General features: G+C 33.7%; 1 protein-coding gene across 42 annotated transcripts in view; it reads right to left on the bottom strand.

Moving 5' to 3' along the window:
- LOC105329024 (dipeptidyl aminopeptidase-like protein 6) overlaps positions 1–20,884 on the bottom strand; it is a 111,120-nt gene that overhangs the window by 27,259 nt on the left and 62,977 nt on the right. For 2 of the 42 annotated variants that reach the window (XM_034448071.2, XM_034448075.2), the window contains exon 1: positions 16,329–16,370. The exons of 20 other annotated variants lie outside the window; for them this stretch is intronic. In XM_034448071.2, coding sequence (XP_034303962.2) covers positions 16,329–16,367 — 39 coding nt within the window. In that variant the 5' untranslated portion in view covers positions 16,368–16,370. Of the gene's footprint in view, positions 1–56; positions 87–656; positions 805–2,113; positions 2,509–2,587; positions 2,660–4,860; positions 5,636–6,988; positions 7,046–8,536; positions 8,674–12,638; positions 12,943–13,623; positions 13,763–14,776; positions 14,905–16,328; positions 16,371–18,185; positions 18,276–20,884 lie in introns of those variants that run through there. 20 more of the 42 variants (XM_034448068.2, XM_066075142.1, XM_034448077.2 and 17 more) reach the window with 18 other exon arrangements.

The following is a 20,884-nucleotide window of genomic DNA, read 5'->3' as shown; positions in this document are numbered from 1 at the left end:
TCTCTCTCACTTTTTTTGCTATCAAAAGTCCAAAAAGCCATGTGTGGGTTCAATACCCTTTGTGTCTTCATCTGCCAAAAAACCCCCCCCAAAATGCTGCAATGCAAACAAAAGATTAGTGTTTGTACATTAATTTTGTACTCTATAGAAAAGTGCATTAGTACTTAAAATTTTGTGTCTGGCAGAAAAGTTGATACAAGCAACAAGTGAGTGTTACTAAGGACCATTGTTATGTAAAACGCTAATACTCAAAGGAGCACTCAAGCATACCGGAATTACTTTTCCCGGCTTCCTTTAATTAAACCTAACTTCAAACATATATTTTACAATTAACCAAGTAATAGAAACAACAGAACTTATAGTCCCAACAGACTTAAACAAGTTGCTCTGCAAAAAATGATCACAAATAGTTAAAAGAATTTCCTTGTCTGAAAAACAAAAACAAAAACTCCTCTTTTTTCCTTGGCATACTGTCTCACTAGCATTTATTCTAGTCTTATCAATTTCATCTAAGAATGCAAAACAACATGCAAGTGATAAAAGCCAATAAATACAAAAAAACATTTCCTATCCACGTTACCAAGTTTACCTCCAACCATATGCCAAATATTACAAAAACAGAAGAGGGTTCCAATAATATTACCCAATAACATTACCGTGCTTTCTGATATTTGCATGATGAAAACAATTTCAAGACTCCACTTCAATCCATCCAAAAATCAAAAATCAAAGTGCCAGCCAGAAATTAAATGGAAAAAAAAATCACAGTGTGTGTTTTCAAACGCCAAAATACAGGAAAACAAAGATATGCAGATGGTAGGTTTTTTTTCAGCAGCAATGCTTTCCACAATGGAAGATGATGGAATCTCGATTCCAATACGTTGCCCTGACAGGTTGAATTCATTCTGAGGCTGGATATACCTAATCCTCTACCTTAATGATTTACCTCAGAAGATTCCATTTTTTTATGTTCAACAGAAAGCATCAAGTTTATTACAGGTTTTTCTGTTATGAAAGACTGAACAGGTAAAATGAATTCCAAATAAATTAATTGATTTGTAAACTTCCAGAGAAAAATGACACAATGAGCACTAGGTAGTTCATGAGATGTGAAAATTAGTTTTCACGCTGAAGATCGGCAGCTGATAAAAAAGATCCCTAATCAAATTACAGTAGTACATATCCAAAAATTCAATCATCTGTTACCATGACAACCAAGACTGAACATACACACATACATATTCATGTACCATTATACAGTCATATTCAAGTAGCTTCCCAAGAAATATTGTGTATGTTCAAGATAATTTAATTTTTATGTGTAAAACATTCCTGTTAGACCACAATGATGCATACATTACAGAATGTTGTTTATGTAAGCACATTATCACACTGTATCTATAAGTTAATTTTTAAAGACATTACAAATAAATTTGAATCAGCTTGCTGAAGACAGTTAATTGTTATGTGTGTATGAATTTCTTTTCAATGATGTATAAACATACCTTTAATATTGATAAAAGTGGTATGGGACATCTCCATATTGTGAAATATGTACTTCCAATCAAAGTAAACAACAAACTCAAGTATATTTAAAAAATGTTTTCTTTCCCAAAATTGTTACCTAACAGTGTAGCTCAATGGGTTAGAGCGTAAACTACGAATTTATAATCACGAGTTCTATCCCCGCTGCAAGTTTGAAAATGTTTACCTTTCTATAAAATTTTCAAAAGTTTTTTGGTCAAATATTGTAAAATTTGAAAATTCTAACAAGGTGAGAGTATTTTGATTAAACTGTAGTATTATCCACGTTAATATCGACAGGTTCCCACACCACTTTAAAAACAAGAATGTTTTTATTATACTGTGGTTGAATTATTATTCACTGGCATTATAATTAGAATAGAATTTGTAAAATTCATGGTTTCAAGGGTACATAAATCTCAGAACAGAAGGTCTATCAACACAAATTATTGTCATATCTTTAAAGAATACTTCAATAAACATTTTAATTTCAGTGATCAACTCAACAAGTGAAAGCCATGAAAATTAGTGCTTTAACAAAAATTGATGAGACCGGTATTTTGAATAGAAATTTTAGTAAGATGAGTACCTGCTCGCCATCACTTTCCATGCTTTGACTTTTCTTCATTCTTTTATCTATCATAATTTTTCTGACCTTTATGGATGCAAATCACAGATCCCTTACGAATCAGAAGTTGCTTTTGTTGATTCAAAGTCTTTCCAAAATGACAAATTCAAAGCAAAGCAAAATTACAGAACATGTGCAATGGTTATGAACCAGTATCGGTTCAAAATTTATTCCGTTAAGTATTCTCCCTGTACACAGTATTCAAAAACACTGGCAGAATTCCATTAAGCACAAAAGCAATGAAGCCCAAACTTCCTCGAATACATGTCCAAATTCCATTAAAAGACAGTTGGAAAATTAAATCAAACTTGTTGATATCAGCGGAAAATTGATACCCAGACCAGGGGACTCGGCAAAAAAGGAATACACATTCAGGAAATGATCTGTAGCGATGAGTCAGCGTACATAAGCCTTAGCTGAAATGAAGCCCAATACCAAAGCATTGCTTGTCTTCAGGATGTCCTTAATTGCAGCAAATCTTGGAGAGACCATAGAAAGAATTGTCAATAATTCTCCGATTCTAGCTACCATGACACAAAACTTCTGTCACTGAAGCATCGATTGGGGCTCCGATTGTTAATTATTTTTTGGCCATTTTAAGACATGTCTGAATAGATCATCCATCACATCTCTAGGGGGTATATTAGGAAGAAAGGCTCAAAAACTCTAAGAGATACTGTCAGAATCTGGCCCATTCTCCCCATCTTTGCCCAAGGACATTAGATATTTTTTGCATAAAGGAAGCTTGCTATTTGTCATAATTGTTTAGAATATGCATCATCATTGATGCAGAAGGCTCAGAGAAAAATCTTTAATGCATGATAATGGAAAAGCTGGGAGACAACCACTTTTTTTTTTTTTTAATTTTGCGATAGACATGTGCATTAACTTTGACAGGAAATTAACTAGGAACATTAATTTTGATGAAACAAAGGGATTTTGTTCTTCTAAATTACAAAATTATTATGATCCCAGATTTTGGACTGACAAAATTCTGAATAAGACAACTGAAATTGTTTATACAATGTATTAAGTTGTTTTAATTTAATTCTAGTTGGAAACTAATATATTCTTATATTTATCCATTGAAATCTCTAATATACGGTAACTTACAGTATCCAAGAATAACAGTTTTTTACACAGTAAATTTTAGAATATGCTGCAGAGATTGCACATATATGTATTCAATGATGTATTATCAAGCAATTTTTAAATCATCTTTGCTAGCCAAGGGTTTACAGAGGAGAGTAGCAGATTTTTAACTCTTGGCTGCAAAAATGTTATGAAATGGGCTATACCACACTTGGTAAAACCAATATTTAATTTTGATTGAAGAGTAAATTAAAGTGCATTGTTAGAACTATTAGGTACATTTTGTCAGAGAAAACAAACAGGTGAATTGTTCATCAGTTTGATTGGCCCTCTCATCTGTCATAAGGAGTGCAGGTTTAGAGATCTTGAACTGTGCAACTACCATAAACCATGCATATACAAATACTTGGCTCAGTCATAGAAAAAACTGAATGATGAATTTGTTCATGGATGGTAAGGTACAAGAATAACTTTATAAGCCAGGAGGTCTACGGTTTCAGACTCTTTGGTTTAAAAACCGATGAACTAACCCCCTAGCTAGTACATGTACTACCATTATATTAACTGGTGAAGAGAGAGAAAGAAAGAGAGAGAGAGTAGTTTTAAACAAAGCACAGCTAATTACACATTTATTTTATTGATCAGTCTAATTTCCCCCATGTTCTTATACCAGCTAGTAGTTACAAATGATATCCTACTCCATTTCAAAGAAGGATTTCTATATCGACATATTGATTGCCTTCATCCGAACTACGCGCTGTGTAGTTTAACAGTATATATAGCCTGATGTGTTAATACATTGTGTATATATACCTATACAATGACAAATGCGGCACACATGTTGTCTGTAAAAGAGCTACAGCACTGTGACCTTTGCCACTGGAATCAATAGCCATAATGACTCAGTGATATGCCATTTGAATAGTTGAGCAAATTCAGTTAAGTCTCATACTTTATTCAGTCCACATCATATATCCTATTTATCAACCTCCATGCTATCCATATCATATAAAAGAACAATTGATTTTATTACAGCTTTTATGCTTTGGGGGAGGGGGCGGGGCACTGCATCAAATATAGGTTGGGGAGTTGGAAAGAGGTCTTTTATGTGAAGGTATTTGCTAATCTTAATGCAAACCATTAGTCCGAGTGAAAACATTAAGATTTCCACTCAAAAGTTGCAATAGCTAGCCAACATACAGCTTGCAGCATCTGGCATTGATCACTGCATTTTAAAATTGCAACTGTTTTTTACTCTATTGATTTCTAATAATTCTAGTGTCACCAGAAACAAGCACCAGCGAATCATTAAAATTTTATCAAGTTTGGATGCAACATCAATAATGAAACTAAATTCTTATACACGGCAACCGCCATTAAACTCGAATGCAGACTTCCCAATCAATAGTAAAAAATCAACCCTGACTCTGTGTAAAATCAAGTACTTTTATGAACTTTTCATCTAAAAATAATTCTTGATTTCATGGCAGTGTTAATTTGAAAATACATGTAATAAAAAGAAATTTTTGCAGTAAACCCCCCCCCCCCCCCCCCCAGGTTAATTACTCTGAATTTCTTAAAAGACAATTGTTTTTCTAAACTAGGAATGTAATTACCGTATTGTAATCCGAAGCAGACGATTCAGCATCACTCATCTCGGTTACCGAAGTTACGTCTGCTAATCACTGGCAAATGTGTTTCGTAAAGTATTTATTTTTGCACCTGTCCCTAGCCTTCAGGTGTAAATAAGGTGAAAATAATCAATGGTCCATCGATGTATATAAGTAATAATCCCCTTTGAGCGTCTTGAGTATTGTTAATGGTTCCTTCCTTAACACATCATCACATACTAATTAATCAACTATTGGAATATCACCAAAACAAGATTCCTTCCAAAACCTTCTCCTTCAGGTATGCATGCAGAGCCTCTGCACAGTTTGAGAAACTCATAAAATTAGATACAAAGTTTCCAGCTTCACTCTAAATAACCTGCACATGAAAATTCCTGCAGGAGTTTTTTGTTTCTCTTCTTTATAAATCCCTCTTTTTCACAACAAAACCTCTACCCACTCAGGAAATACACACCTATAGTTAGGCTGTCCCGGCTACTCTATACAGAGGCTGATGCTTACGTATCAATCGAGCATTGGGAATTTAAAACACCAGCTACTTAGCCCTGTGAACTCTATAGTTAACACTGGATACAACACTAACCAAGCTTACAGTTGCTGCTAGTCACATTGGCTATGCCCCGTAATTAACCACGCTACACAAAAACACATGTCCCAAAATACTCGTCAGTAAGAGTACTGTGCCAATACTAACACAGACCAGGTCTGTGTTACTAAGATATATTACAGAGCATCCTCACAGGCATCCCCCATAATAATTAGTTGTGTATTAGAACAATTTTAGTTGAAATATCGCAGCTGGTTAACCATTAAATTTTGTGTACACTTAACTTCCCATACTTCTATTATCTATAATGACGCACTATAATATTTCCGTGCATCTGGTAAATTCTTTTATTTTACAACAGACAATCCATGATTCAGCGGGTGGATCGATCATTTTATTGATGGATGAAAAAGAAAGGAATATTGAACAATATCCTATTGATTTTTTATTTTCATTTGCACACATTAGTGGAACATACTAACAGGTAAAATTATTTGTTAATACCTGGGTATAAACCATTTGGGTAAAAGGGATAGCATTACAGAATTACAAAAATTTACTTTCATAAGAATTTCATATTTCATCAACCAAACAAGAAAAAATACCTCAACAAAATCTTTAGGAAAAAAAAGGTTACATCTGCCACACACTATGTGTAGAAAATACGCAATCAATAAAGTGATGAACCGAGGCAGCTATCAGCTTGGATCAGGCTACACTCTGGTCTGCCCTTATCTCACTTTAAAGTATCAAAACAGTTTTTTGTTTGTTATTTTGTGTTTATTATTTTTTACATATTCCATTAGAATAATAACGCTTTGGGGGATTTAGTCAACCCCGGTCTTCAAGGCACCCTACCTTAAAAGATTTACATTATAAAGCCCCCCCCCTCCACCCTTCATGTATCTATTTGCCGACTGACCCTGATGTACATGCTATGCTCCATTAGGGTGCCACCAGTTGATATGAGCATGTATCAGAAACTCCTGATCATCTCAAAGATAAAAGACTAATGCATTATTTACACGGCACAACATCATCATGGACATGTTATCATGGGGATATCATCCTCAGTACCACATCACTTCATCTATGTCACAGCTAAAATCTTATCTTTCCATCTTCTTCAAGGTATGTATGATCATGCCTATCAAATATCAGATCAAATGTACATAAATCTTGTACTGAAGCTGAAAGGTTCATTGATCTATCTCTCTCAGAGAGAGAGAGAGAGAGAGAGAGAGAGAGAGAGAGAGAGCATAACTATAATTTACAGTATTGCTTTAAAAGCACTTTTTCCATTGTCTACTTGTATTGCACCTTTTCTTTTCATTTTTTAAATCTGCTAGCGGCACATCTTAATGTATTTTTATGACCCATATACATAGCAACTTATTACCACATTCCTTATTACTATATAAAGCTCTCATATTAATTAGGTTGCACATCATAAAAACCAACAACTAAATTTGATCATCAAAAATTACAAATCTAGAAATCAAAAACTTGAAAGTATAAAAAAAACCTGTTGTTAATTATTTATGTAAATAAAATTATTATATGTACCTGTTTTTCGATTTCTGACACAGAAAATTTCATAAGTCCCATCCTGGTCTGTTTAGAGCCGAAAAATACTGAAAATATGCTAATACGTCTGTGCTGAATAGACAATAGACAGTGTAGACCAATTTTAATTTCGCTTCACATGAGTTATGTCACAGTGTAATATAAAAAAGATATGTCAGGTGAAATTAATTCCTGAAACATCAGATATAACGGCCTAGAGGACATGGTGGGCGTTGAAAAAAGGGACAATTTGTGACATGGAACATCATAACTTCTCTGTTTAACAACTTTAAAAATTTCGCAGTTCAATTTTCAGAAGCTGTATATTTGTTCAAACTTCCTTGAAATTGCAATGTGTTATATCCTTTAGTATCAGTTAAAGTAAACTTAAAAGCAAAAAGTACTGACAAAAAGAGTCATAAAAGCAATAAAACTATACGGCCTATCATTGCTTTTTGCTACAAGCAATATTAATGAAAAAAGGGTAAACATTAAAATATTAACAACCATCAACTTAAATGCCACATTGTTCTGTATTTATAGTCTTTTTTTATGAAGCGTGTACCGGTATTACATTGATGTTAATTCAGCAAATATCAAATTCATGAAGTTGTCAATAAGCTGTCAGAAGCACAGACACAGATACATCAAACCAGAGTACAGTTTCTTCACTCAGATCTCAGTTTATAGTCTCAAGTATGACAGGTGACATACATAACTACATATAAGAGAGAGAGAGCGAGAGAGAGAGCAAGAGAGAGAGAGAGAGCGAGAGAGAGAGAGAGTCTCTAAGCTGTGTAAAGGGGAACAACTCTTATTTTTACTCTACATATTTCCCGGTACCACATTTTTTCAGTGAATTAGTCAGATATTGATGTTAAATTGAAGATGTTAGTGTAAATATGATCTTACTAGCATTTTTATAAACTCATGACAATGAATTTGAATTTATAAACAATTTTAATTCCATAATTAACCTGAATATTCTGATTTTTCACATGAATTTCCTTATAATCCTTTAATACGTACATTTAATTAAGCATCCACTGAACAGTTCAGTGGTTTACAATACACAAATCAAGTCAAGTACTCCAATCTCATTGTCAATACTTTCATGGCATATCAATCTACCAATTTTTCTGCTATTCAGGCTGCATGACAATAAAATCTGTCCTTGGATTTCAAATTAACATGTGAAACATTACTGAGGTATTGATCACCAGACATTAGAAACAGCCTAAATACTGGCATTTATTATAAAGCAACAGTGCTACCTAATCTGCATTCAAAATGATACATCAATTTTTCATGAAAACTGCAAAATTCTAAATGATCACTCTGCAAAAACAAATTACAGCCATCACATAACCAAATCACAACAGATTTAGGTCATGTTTTGTTTAACTGACTCTTTATATTGCATGCCTGTCGATTCATTTTTCATATTTGGACATTAAGATCAGATTTTCAGATCCCCCCCCCCCTTCACCCACATAACCAAAGAAGATAATTTGGAAGATATTAAGATTTTAACTTGATTTTTCTTACCATTTTCTGCATAAGATTCTGCATGACTTTTCCAGCCATTGTAAGCAGTCACCAAATGATGAAATCTGATCAAACAAGGCTCTATAAACTGAGATTGCCATCTAAAGCACACAACAGTGCCACTATTAGGCCTTTTGTGGAGTAACTCAAGAAAAATGATTGGTTCTAACTAGGATCGTCAACAAGAAAAGGAAATACTAGCCGGTACACTCCTCCCCTGCTCTCTGAACACTCAAACATTTCGACTGAATGGTTTCAGAGGAGAATTTTGATTAATTACCATGTTCCCTAATTTTGTGCTTTAGGTTAAAATAGATAATAAGAAAATTTCTCTGGTTTCTTGAACAATTTTTATATGACTGAAGTATTTGATGAGACCCAACAAATACCAATGAAGACTTGAAACCTTATATCCTAACAACATTTGAAAAACAAGAAGTTAATCAGATGAAGAAAAGACATGTCAAGTAATTTAGATTTTCATAGTGATGCCACTGCAATTCAAGAACAGTAATTAAGATTGTGCAACAGTAGTCGATAAAAAAACCCAACTAAAAAAAAATGACCTAAACATCAATACATTGGTCACTCACATCTGAGAGCTTTCAATGATTGTCTTGGCAATTCAGTTAGACTTGCAGCTAAGAGTCGGGTCTTTGTCTTAGACCTTTAATCATATTGATGGTGCATGCTTATCTAAGGCTGCTTACATCATAGCAAACAAATTGAGATGAACTTGTCCAAACAGTCTCACTGCTGATCTTTTCCGCTTTTAGATTTGACTAGCTCAACTACCGGTATTTCAATTAAAATCCAAGCATCCAATAACCTTTTGAACTGGAAGGAAAAAGGTAGGAGACAGTTTAATGATCAAATAAGGAATAAGGAATCATTCTTTGAGTATTATGAGGTGATAATTTTGGTCGGGGCGTGATCAAATCCAATAAAGCCCGAAGGGCTTTATGATAGATTTGATCACGCCCCGACCGAAATTATCACCTCATAATATTCAAAGAATGATTCCTTATTACATATATTTATATAATTTTAGCCATCGTACGATTAAATCTTTAAATATAAATAAGCAAACCCCGCTGGCGCCTCACTTTAGCGATATTTGTATTATGGGTTATATAGAACAAAATCGATACGTAGTGTTATCACGGACAGAGACACTGGATAATGTAAATATAATGTGAATATAACCTAATAGTTTATGGATAAATTTTAATTTTCAGCTGAATTTAAAAAACAAATTTTCATAGGCAAGATTTTGTATTTGAATTACAGCAGCATTTCATATATATATAATGCACTTCAAGTCAAGAAACAAAGCAGCATGCATATTGCTGCCCTAGTTCTTCTTGCACAAAGTGGTTTTACCCATTTTTGTTTAACAAGAAATAAATGAGCTATATAATGAGACATGTCAGCCTACATTAAACGAACTAATCTCTTTGCATCTCTCAAACAATTGACAAGAGCCATACTATAAAACTTCAGAGAGAAGACAAAGAGCTTAGAAGTTCACGTCAAACAAAAACTATTTATTACACATGCATCCATAAAAAAATTGTGCATGTTTTTTAACTTTTTCTTTTAAAAACGTCATCAAAAAATTTAGCTGAAATGATGTACAAGTTGATACAATGTATGTATTTGTTAATTGTTCTGATGGAGTGTTTAATGTATATAAAAATAAAACTTCAATTATCTTAATCTTTGGTAATCTTTATCTTTGTTCCTTGTAATGTGTATAAACACTTTAGTTAACTTAATTAATCATAAAAATATATAACTTTCTTTGAATTGCCCTTGTATTTCTTCCAATTGCTTTATTTCCTTAAAATAGATAAGCTTTAACTTCTTTGTTTATTTATGTGATAGACTCAAAATCCTCTAGCCATGTAACAATGCATAATAATAATAACTTATTTTAGGTTATGTTTTCAAATATTTTCAAATGATATATAATGTCAAGTTTTTCCTATGGCTGCCAGAATGAGCGAAAACAGCTATAGCAGTGCTGATACCAACAGCTCGGAGGCTTGCAGACAATTTGATCAATCTTTTCCAATTTTCTCAGCAAAACTAAAATGATGCACTGTACTTCAAATGAAGTCTGCAATGTCAGGGTTCAGATCTCTTGCTGTTGTTATCCCATCAACACTCAGCCCAGACAAAACTTAAGTAAATTGCAACATAAAATAAAAATTGCAACATAAAGTCAGGTAAAAAAAGGAGCTTACACATTGTGTTTCTTTCATTAATGTTTTCATTAATGCCTTTTTTATAACAATCCTCCAGTACCAATAGCTAGACCAAAAACATAAAATACTTGATGTGACACAATAAGTAAGTGATGTTGACTACTTCTAATCAATACATAATTTACCTTCAGCTGACTGTAAAATTCACCTCAGGTAAATCGCAAAATAAAGTCATCGTAAATAACAGTTGGGTTACAGTATACATTATCTTTTTTCAACAATTAAAGTCTGAATAAGGAATCATTCTTTGAGTATATTATGAGTTGATAATTTTGGTCGGGGCGTGATTAAATCCTATAAAGTACGAAAGGATTTATGATAAATTTTATCACGCCCCGCATGAAATTTTCATCTCATAATATTCAAAGAATGATTCCTATTTACTTATGTTTATATAATTTTCAGAAATTGTATGAATTATTATAATTTTTATTATGCAAACCCCACTTGCACCCCAACAATATGTCATTTGAATTTATTGGACTGTACAATACAAAATCGATTTGTAGACACTGAAAAATGTAAATATATTTGCATAGAATATAATTCAACAAATTCAGGTTTTGATTTTATTCAAATTTTAGAACTTCTTCATTATTGACAACAATTTTGGATGGTAAGTTTCTCCTCATTTTCACAGTATTTACCGTCATCATCAGATACATACAATTCAATTGAATAGAGTAATAGCATTTCCAAAGCAATAAAACTGATTCTCCATCATGGGAATCAGGAATTTTAGAGAGAAATGTCAGCATTCAGATTTATTCTTTCAATCAATCTGATAGAAGCACCTAAACAAATGCTATGTTCGACTTATTACCATGGGATTACAAGGGATGTTGATTTTGTTTCCAGATTTCCAGACAACTTTGCATGTTATTGGTTAATGTGGACCAAACTTTCATCGATTTTTATTTTTATTTTGCATAGCAGCTCATCAGGCAGGAATTGAACTTGTGTCATATTCATCATAAAATACATTGCGCCTTAATTTTTCTATCAATAAAATATCTCAAACGTGTCCAATTTAATACAAATGTACTACAAATGACACAACTCAAATTTTCATTTCAATTTTATATAAATATCAATACTTTTGTTATGTAATCTTAACCTTTGATAATTATTAGTCTGCTGTTCGCAATATAAAGAACAACAAGTAAAAGTGACTTTTGAAATCTTAAAATTAAAAATACTCAATACAAAGATGAATTCTTGATCTAGATAAGTTCTAGTGCAGTGTGCATGCTCGCTCATCAGATCTGTTCTGTTAACACACACAGTCACCAGTGAAACAAATATTTAACCTAGTATATTCAAGATTGGTTCTTCAAGTAATAAAGTCGATCTTTTTTTTCTTTTTTCTTTTTTTGTTGCTCTTCTGCATTACCCCTTACTTAATGATTCTGAAAAATCTGAGGAAATTAACCTTAATTTACCAACTTCCATGTAAGGTACAATAAGGTCTTGATCAAAAACAATGCTTTAATGACCTCAAATTGTTTTGTACCTAAACAGGAAAGTGTATATGGATGTCAGCTAGGCAAACAAGCTTGCTTCTCTGCCATATTCTGGTACTGCAATATCATGATAGCTAATGGGACTAATATAACCATAGCAAGATGTAGAGTATTTGGAATGGAAAATATAAAAGGACTACCGACAATTTTCTTTGGCAATTTAAAAAAAAAGATAATAATATCACCTGTTGCTCCATTTTCACAATTTTTAACTTCTACTACACTAAAGAAATAATCAATCATTATGATAGATAACAATAAGTCACAATGACTTTGAGTAAAAGTAGAATGAACAAATCATTATCTTACCGTCATTTTGTTTAGAACTGCTCTGAAGACTACAATTTGCAAAATCAACGAAGATGAGCAATGTGTGGTTTATATTCACCATTAATGGAACCAGAGTCAAAATGGGAGGCGTTTTCACAAATAATAATGTCTGAGTTCTGAAATTTGACACCACGATAGTCACAGGACAGATGGAGAAGTATCTGCAGCATCCCCCGTGCCTAGCACATTGTCAATTACTAAGACATGAAAGCTAAGCAACAAGTCGAACCACTTTCACACTATATCCTAACATGATGCTCAGCTCCCAAAGTGACAAATTAATCCTAGAGGCTTTTTACACTGCACGAGCTGCAATTAACACATTAATTTCATGCATTGCTTTTTAAAATCATATTTTGCTTTTCTCCAGCTATCCTATTGGGTGTATTGATTTTTGTTTCTGAAAAAGTTTCTGCCTCAAGATGACAAAATCGTGATTGAACATCAAGACCGGAATGGTCCCATTAATTTGTATCTTGCATTTAACGACATCGACTTTTCAGCATGCAAGCCACATTGTTTTATTCCGATTTTTGGTGAACTATTGATTGCATTCTATTGAGCAGATGGCACTCCATCAGATATTTGTCTATTATGTTTGAGAATGTGGTATTGACCAATTTCTATCAGAACAATAAAAGCATTTCAGAGAACTGATGAACTTTTCATCTGAGACCTAGATATCTGCGTACTTTATGTTATAACACCAATACACACCCAATATAAACATCTCTATGTATCAATAATAGCTGCGTACTCCTCAGAATGTAAAAATTGGATAACATAAAGTTTATTAAGAGGTTCTTATAGTCATATGTCACTTTTAAGACTGAGAGAAGGCCAATTTATAGATATAATGATTCTTCCAACAATTTCCACCATATCAAGGATATACATTTTGGGCAACCTAAACTCCGACACTAAAATTGAGAAAAAAAATTAAAAATTAAAATTTTCAACTGACCGGATGTTGATTGGTGTCTTGGCCATTATTGATATCCGTGAAACTTTTCTTCCCATTTTCGCCAGCTGAAGACTTTGACATTTTATCTTAAATGGATAAAATAAACTCTTCTTTCCGCATCAACTCCACCAAAAAAAACAGAAGATAGTTTTCTGAATTTGAGACAACTTTTTCTTGACCTCTGGAGGGGTTTTATTGGAATTGTTTGGTATCTCGACAACCAAGATATCTCTGTTGCTTTTGAACCAATATGAATGCAACCAATACTCGGTCTCTTAGAAGATTGATAGCTCTAACCTACTTCTACACATGTAAATCAAAATATACTGGCAATTTAAATGTCACTGAGCACACTCATAAAAGTCCTTGTCTGGATAGAAAGTTTATCTGATCTTTGAATGTTGCAGGAGCATTTTCACAGATGTATGAAAATGTAATTTCATATCTGCAATCTATATTTTTTGATTTCCATATCAATACCATACTTGCCAAATATGAAAATCAAAGCATTCTTTAGTATACAAATTCAAGAACTTTTTTTATGAGAACAACACAGAGGGAAATAAATCAAAAGCTTATATTACACTAATTAGCCATTTTGTACAGTCAAATATCAATTTAATCAAGTTAGGGCTGACATGCTATTCAAACTAACCAAGGAATGTTCCTCATATTATGATGTATTACATGTATATGTATATCAAACCTCTCTAGGGACAAACAGTAGAGTGAAAATTGATCTGTTCAATCTGAAATATTGATAAGCTTGGAATGAATTGCAGGACTGTCTAATAAATTCATATTCTAATTTTATTAAGCCATATTCTTTACCATTGCTATTGCGGGATTTATGTGACCAAATGAATATCCACTTCAAGAACAATAAACAACCATTTACACTTGATTTTTGTTTCACTAGAATAAATTTGTGAATTTTTCTGAATTGTCCATATTGTATACCGAATATGGTACATAAAGTAATATAGCTCTCGGTTTTTTAACAAATTTTATTGGAAGAATTGAAGATATCAATTACACTGCATGAAAAAGAGAGAGAGAGAGAGAGAGAGAGAGAGAGAGAGAGAGAGAGAGAGAGAGAGAGAGAGAGAGAGAGATCCATTTTATCCTGTGAAATCAGTTTGATTGTACTCACAATCTCCACATCATCTGGGGGATTTTGTTTCACCGACCCTTCACTTTTCGTAATCAAACGCTTTCCTGCCTCGTCCATATTTTTTTTTTTTCAAATTTTCATTAATATCGACTTGTTTGATACATATGTGTTCGTTCTGGCAATCAATAAAGCGACGCCTGAAGCAAGGGATGGTGTTCAAACAGTCAATTAGCTTTCATCGGATATTTCACACAATCACACTCGCTCTAAATTCCGTATCCCAGAAAATGCTGCTGCTGATCGCTTGAACAATAAATATGTAAGTATTATCTTTGCAATGGAGAACAGCAGAACTGATACACTGTATATATGTATTGCATTCATACCAGAGCAGACCATAAAACCTCTCCTTTCAGTACATCTCCTCATGTATGCATCAATAGGCTGACAATTAGTGATTATATACCATTAAAAACGCGAAAAACTGGCATGCACAGTGTATAAAGACTATGCGAGTTTTATTTCATATTCATTTTTCAAAGGTATACGGGGATTGGAATTAAAAATTAAATAATTCATGCTAACTGATAATCATGACGTATGTGAATAAGAATATAAACCACTTGTAATAAAGGCTCTCTTTCAATATAATATTAACACAGTGCAAAACCACTGTCAATGAAACTGACGGGGTCCCTATCAGAAACAGACAAAGTCCCGATCAGAAACAGACAAAGCCCCGATCAGAAACAGACAAAAACAGACAAAGTCCTGATCAGAAACTGACGAGGACCTTAACAGACATGTTCAGTGTCAGGCAGTGGATGGGCGTGACACGATGCAACGTTAGCTGCATGTAGGTCGGTAAGTTGAAAAAAAATAAAAATAATTATGTTTCTACATGTGCATCTTTGCTAGCCAAGGGAGATGATCCGCTCCTCTACTCGTAAAAAGAGTAGAGGAGCGGATCGTCCCTCGAGGATGCTACATGTGTTACATTAAAGTTTTATATTTCAAAGACTTCAAAACTATCTAAAAAAATGTTTAATTGTAATATATGCATAGCGAGATGTTTACTACAGATACATCGAGTTAAAAACAATGATATCAAACATTGATCTTATTTATGTAGATCAAGATTCCATGAATTATACCCCTTTCCTCTTCAATAAATTCACAGGCCGTAATTATAAAAACCCACAGAATCTGTAAATATGTGCAATAAACTGTTTACATTTCACGGAAAACAGCTCAATAGAATGACTTAAGTATCCGATGGCTTTTACATGAATTTCAAATATTAATAAGGAAAGGCATCAGAAAGAACAAGATTCGAGGTAAACTTCCATCTGCAAGTCTTCAAACTTAGCAGACCCTGCATGGTGCGCCTACCACAGTTAGGTTTTGTTACGATGGCTCGAGTCTTAAGATGCAGCAAACCTTTCCAAAAATATATTAGATAAGATTAATTCTGCAATACGTAAGTGCGGTGAGCTTTGTCTTCATGAAATTAAAATCTCAACCTCCAAAGAGTTGAGTTTTTTTTTTAAAGAGATCGCTTTGCAATGCTGGTAGAATTTTATCAGCCTACCTTAGTGGGGTTTTTTATCCTCCGCATAACTACTCGCATTTTGTTTCCAAAAAAATGTATCGCGGATTCTTCGTAAACTGTTTCTAAGTGCAGGCTAATACAGAAAATTTAAGATAATTCATTTTTAAGTGTTTCTATTCATAGACTAAATATACTCGGGCTGAATAGAACAACGTCGCACAATTTGCTTTAATACTGTAGTTCTTTTATGTGGGCAGATGCTCCTGGTTTGTTTCATTACAGGTGTTTTATTGAGGCGGCAGAATTTCTCGTAAACTTATCGCACAAGTCACTTTATACATTTCAGAGTTATCTCGCTTTGTGTGTAATCCCAAAGTAGTATTAAACAGGTTCGGACCAATCTCCCAAATGGGACATTTAATTTAATTTAATTTTTGCAGTTTAAATATGTATCCCATTTGGGCTATTCTATCCCAAACGGGCTATTATATCCCATTTGGAAGATTGGTCCCAACCTGTTAAAGCTGACATGAATTCATATTATATAGTTTGACGCCATATTATTTTCCAACGCTCCTCAACCGCCACTGAGGTACATGTACCAATCGCAATATCTCGGACCTTTCCGACAAGCTCGGAAAAACACCTCGAATGTATTACATAGGCGTCCATGACAACCCACCTTTTTATAAAACTTGATATAAATTCAACTCATTTTAAGATCTGTTGAAATGTGAGTTGGACTTATTTAAAGTCAATGATATACCCTAAAATACACCACAGAAGTGACTTACAATTTTGTCTAGCCGATATTTATTTTAATGGGAAGCGACTCCATTTTGTATAAAATTCTAACATCCGGTGATGTTAATACATTTGAGGCGTTTTTCCGAGCTTGCCGGAAAGGCCCGAGAAGTTGCGATTGGTACCAGTCGAGAAAGTTACGGTCGGTTGCTTTCTGATCGAGGCATTTGCGTTGCACGGACTTCTAAATGCACGAATTACATGATTGTACACTCTGTTTTAATAAGTTTGAAAACAAGAAAATGATGCCTTACTGTTTATTTTTATATAATTTTCAGCAATTAAACGATTGAATGTTAAAATAATCATTCATGAATTGTATTGGTCTATGCATTACAAAATCGATCCGGTAATGTATTCACAAACAAAGACACTGGAAAATATGAATATGAGAATTTACAATCAATACAGAATATATGAGGGTATATTCTTTTAACTGAAGATAATGTCCAGGAACGGTACGATGAATTGTCGACATTTCTATGTAATTAGAAATCATCAATGAATCATCGTGGGGACTCAATTTTCTTGGCTTTCACTTCAATATCACTGGGTATTCGTATACTCAATAAATATCTGAATCGCCGTCTTAATCAATTCATTTCATAATCTCTAGTAATGTAAATTTCAAATACATAAATCTGGGAAAAAAATCCCCAAAACGGACGTCTTTTCCGATTAACCCTAATTCCACAGTACATAGTTTAATACTACTCTCGGGTTCTAACACCTTGACATTTTGGGCTTGCTACTATCAACGTAACTTTAGGGGCATTCCATATATTGTGTGATTTCAATTATATTGTATGATGCCTTATCTTTAAGTATTGAACCTTCAAGTTGATAAGACTCTCATGATCATAAACTTTGTTAAGAAATCGGCGGATTCAAAGGAGCGACGGAAAACAGAATAAAATTTACCTGTTCCATTCTTAAGGGGTATGGATGGTCAACAATTTAACCATTAGATATGTCATAAGCTTTGACATATGTTACTTTTGGTCAATGTTGTATAAATAAAACAAAATTAAAGAGAAGATACATCCCTTTAAATGTGTTTAATTCAGAACGTTAAGAAAGTTAGAATCTTACACTTGTGTCCAGCACCAGATCGGAAGTAGAGACCCTGACGTATTCACCGGAACTGGCGGACGGTCCTTTGGCCATTATAGAAATCACAGAGAGTAAAATTCAGACCTACACACCAACAGTGAATTCAATCGGAAAACACCAAACATCCTCAAATAAATAATTATGTATATACACTTCAGAAAAACATCACAGCGACCTGGATTATGCTGTTTCATGCCAACAGAAGACAAGGTGTTTCGTTTTCTGTACATATGTTTACAAATCAAGAAACATTTCCTTCTGCGGGGACCATTACGATTTCTCAAGATATTAATAATGACAGCAAGGACAAACACATTAGTTTTTTCACTTTTTATTTCGTTTTGTGTTTAACATACGAGATGACATTACGCAGATAAAATTCAAACAGCGAAGTCCTTGCATCGCTATCGTGAACGTAAATACATAAATTTAGGCAACTGTCATGTAATACATGTATGTTTCTCAATCACATTCATTTGTGTATTTGGCTTTATATCCTGCAAAAAGTAGTACTTTAGACAACTTTTTCTATTTTTAAGTGCAAAAAGTTCATCCTGAGGAAATCTTAGCTTCAATCGAGTTCAAAAAGTTAAGTCATGGATACAAGATCCGATTTTTATATTGGAGTCATTCCAATGACCGGAATTTCCATGGCCATGAGAATGAAACGAGGCCTGTCGTAGTCCTGAAACAGGCATGATGCGCGCGCACCCAAACCAGATTCGACATCTGCATGTGACGTCGGTCGAGCGTCTGTCCAAATAACCCTCGTTAAATGTTGCAACGAATCATCATTTAGTGGAATAATAATGAAAAATCGGAGAGATCCAAGGCTATCATACCCTTTGTGGCACTTACTACTAGAAGCGAGAAGAACAGTCTAAATATGCTATTTCTCGCTCTTCAAGTTAGGAAAACTACTTCAAGCAAACATATGCGTTTGAAGATGAACATACTTTATAAAAAAAAAAACACCAAACCCCCCCCCCCCCCAAAAAAAAAACAAACAAACAAACAAAAACCATGCATCTGAAAATTCACTGTTAAAAACAACTTCATATATGCTTTAAGCAGACTTTACATGTATATACCTAGAATTTTGAATCTTCAATCAGAGGGAAATGATTTTTTGTAATGGACCCCTGATCAGGGTTTGGGTCTCAAATTCTGGCACGTAAGTATGTCCGGTACCGGTACTTGGCTAAAGTATAAAGTTGCTTTAATCTGAACTCCTAAAGAAAGCTCAAGCTCTACTTGAAATAACATAAACTTCCATAGTTTCAAAATCGTATTGAACAGCCATAGTCTAAATAATCCAACCTCTACTGTAAGTGGAAGGAATGCTAAATATATTATGAAATGGTTATACGTAATACATGTATTGGAAATGTTTTATTACTTCTATGGTATAAATGCCATTCTGTTATAATATATATTTCACCCCTCTAAAATCTAAATCAAAAAATGGCTAGACTTTTCTAAATTGTATTTTGTGATGAGTAGATTTTCTCACAAACATTTTGTTATTAGTTTGACGATGAACAACAACTTGACTAGACTAATAATGCAGATTTAATAACGACAACCGTCGTAGACACTTCGTTCCTTTTTTGGCACTTTAACGACACAGTGACGGTTTCTGTCATTTGTTATGAAGGTCACTGGGTTGATTGGAGAAAAATACATTTTTTCAGGCTGTCCATTGCACAAGACGGGAATCAACCCGTCAAAAGAACTTCCACATTGTTAACGTGGCTATTTAGAGTGTTGCTACACTGATTTGAATACAAGGAAAGTCCAGACGTTTAATTCCCTGGATAGATGGTAAACTTGCTCTATAAAGATCCCGTGCCCTTTTCACGCATTGGAGTGCGCCAGACTCCCTGCGCTGATGCTGGTCTTGATTTACCAGTTTCATAGAGATGAGATTCAAAGTCGGGAACGAGTTACTTTAATGTGTCTCAAAAGCGCATGTCTTAATTCTTAATTCTAGATCAAGGTTATTCATATGATTGAGACATACACTGTAAACATTTTTTTTAAAACCTACAAACACAAAAAAGAACAAATTTCAATAAAAAACTAAAAAAGAAGGAATTAAACGAAACCTTATCAACCACAATCATTAAAGATCACAAAAGATCTCAGTATTTCCGGAATTTGAAACACTGTTTTGTTCTGAACTGAACTGGTCTAGTCCTTTTTTTCACTCTTGAGATGATGTTAGTCACTGTTGATTTCATAACAAACATCAGAGCTTCGGCAATATTGATTGTATTTCAAACTTTATATAACCTACAACAAAGCACGGTCTTTTCATTTGCGACCAACGTAATACCGAATATCAAAGACAGAGGGTTAATGCAAGGCATGTTGCTGTCTTTGCCATTATAACTCGTTAACAAGATTAGATCGGTTTCATCTTTGCCCAAGAGGCTGCAGCACCTGTTCCAAATGGTTTTTCATAATACAGATTGTTTTGGAGAGATTTATTACCGTTACGTTTAAAAATTGCAAGATTTAAATGTTGTATTACTTCATGCATTTATTGCAAAGCGATGCAGCAATTTATATTTTAAAAAACTCAGGAAAATTCACGAAGTGTATTGGACGAAAGGAAGATGTGTATAAGAGCTTACGACGTTTGGAAGCCACAATACTGGTATAACCTAAACAAT

This window comes from Magallana gigas, chromosome 2, assembly GCF_963853765.1.
Source record: "Magallana gigas chromosome 2, xbMagGiga1.1, whole genome shotgun sequence".
NCBI lineage: Eukaryota > Metazoa > Mollusca > Bivalvia > Ostreida > Ostreidae > Magallana > Magallana gigas.
Note: the sequence above shows the minus strand (reverse complement) of the source record. Positions and strands in the feature narration are given on the sequence as shown.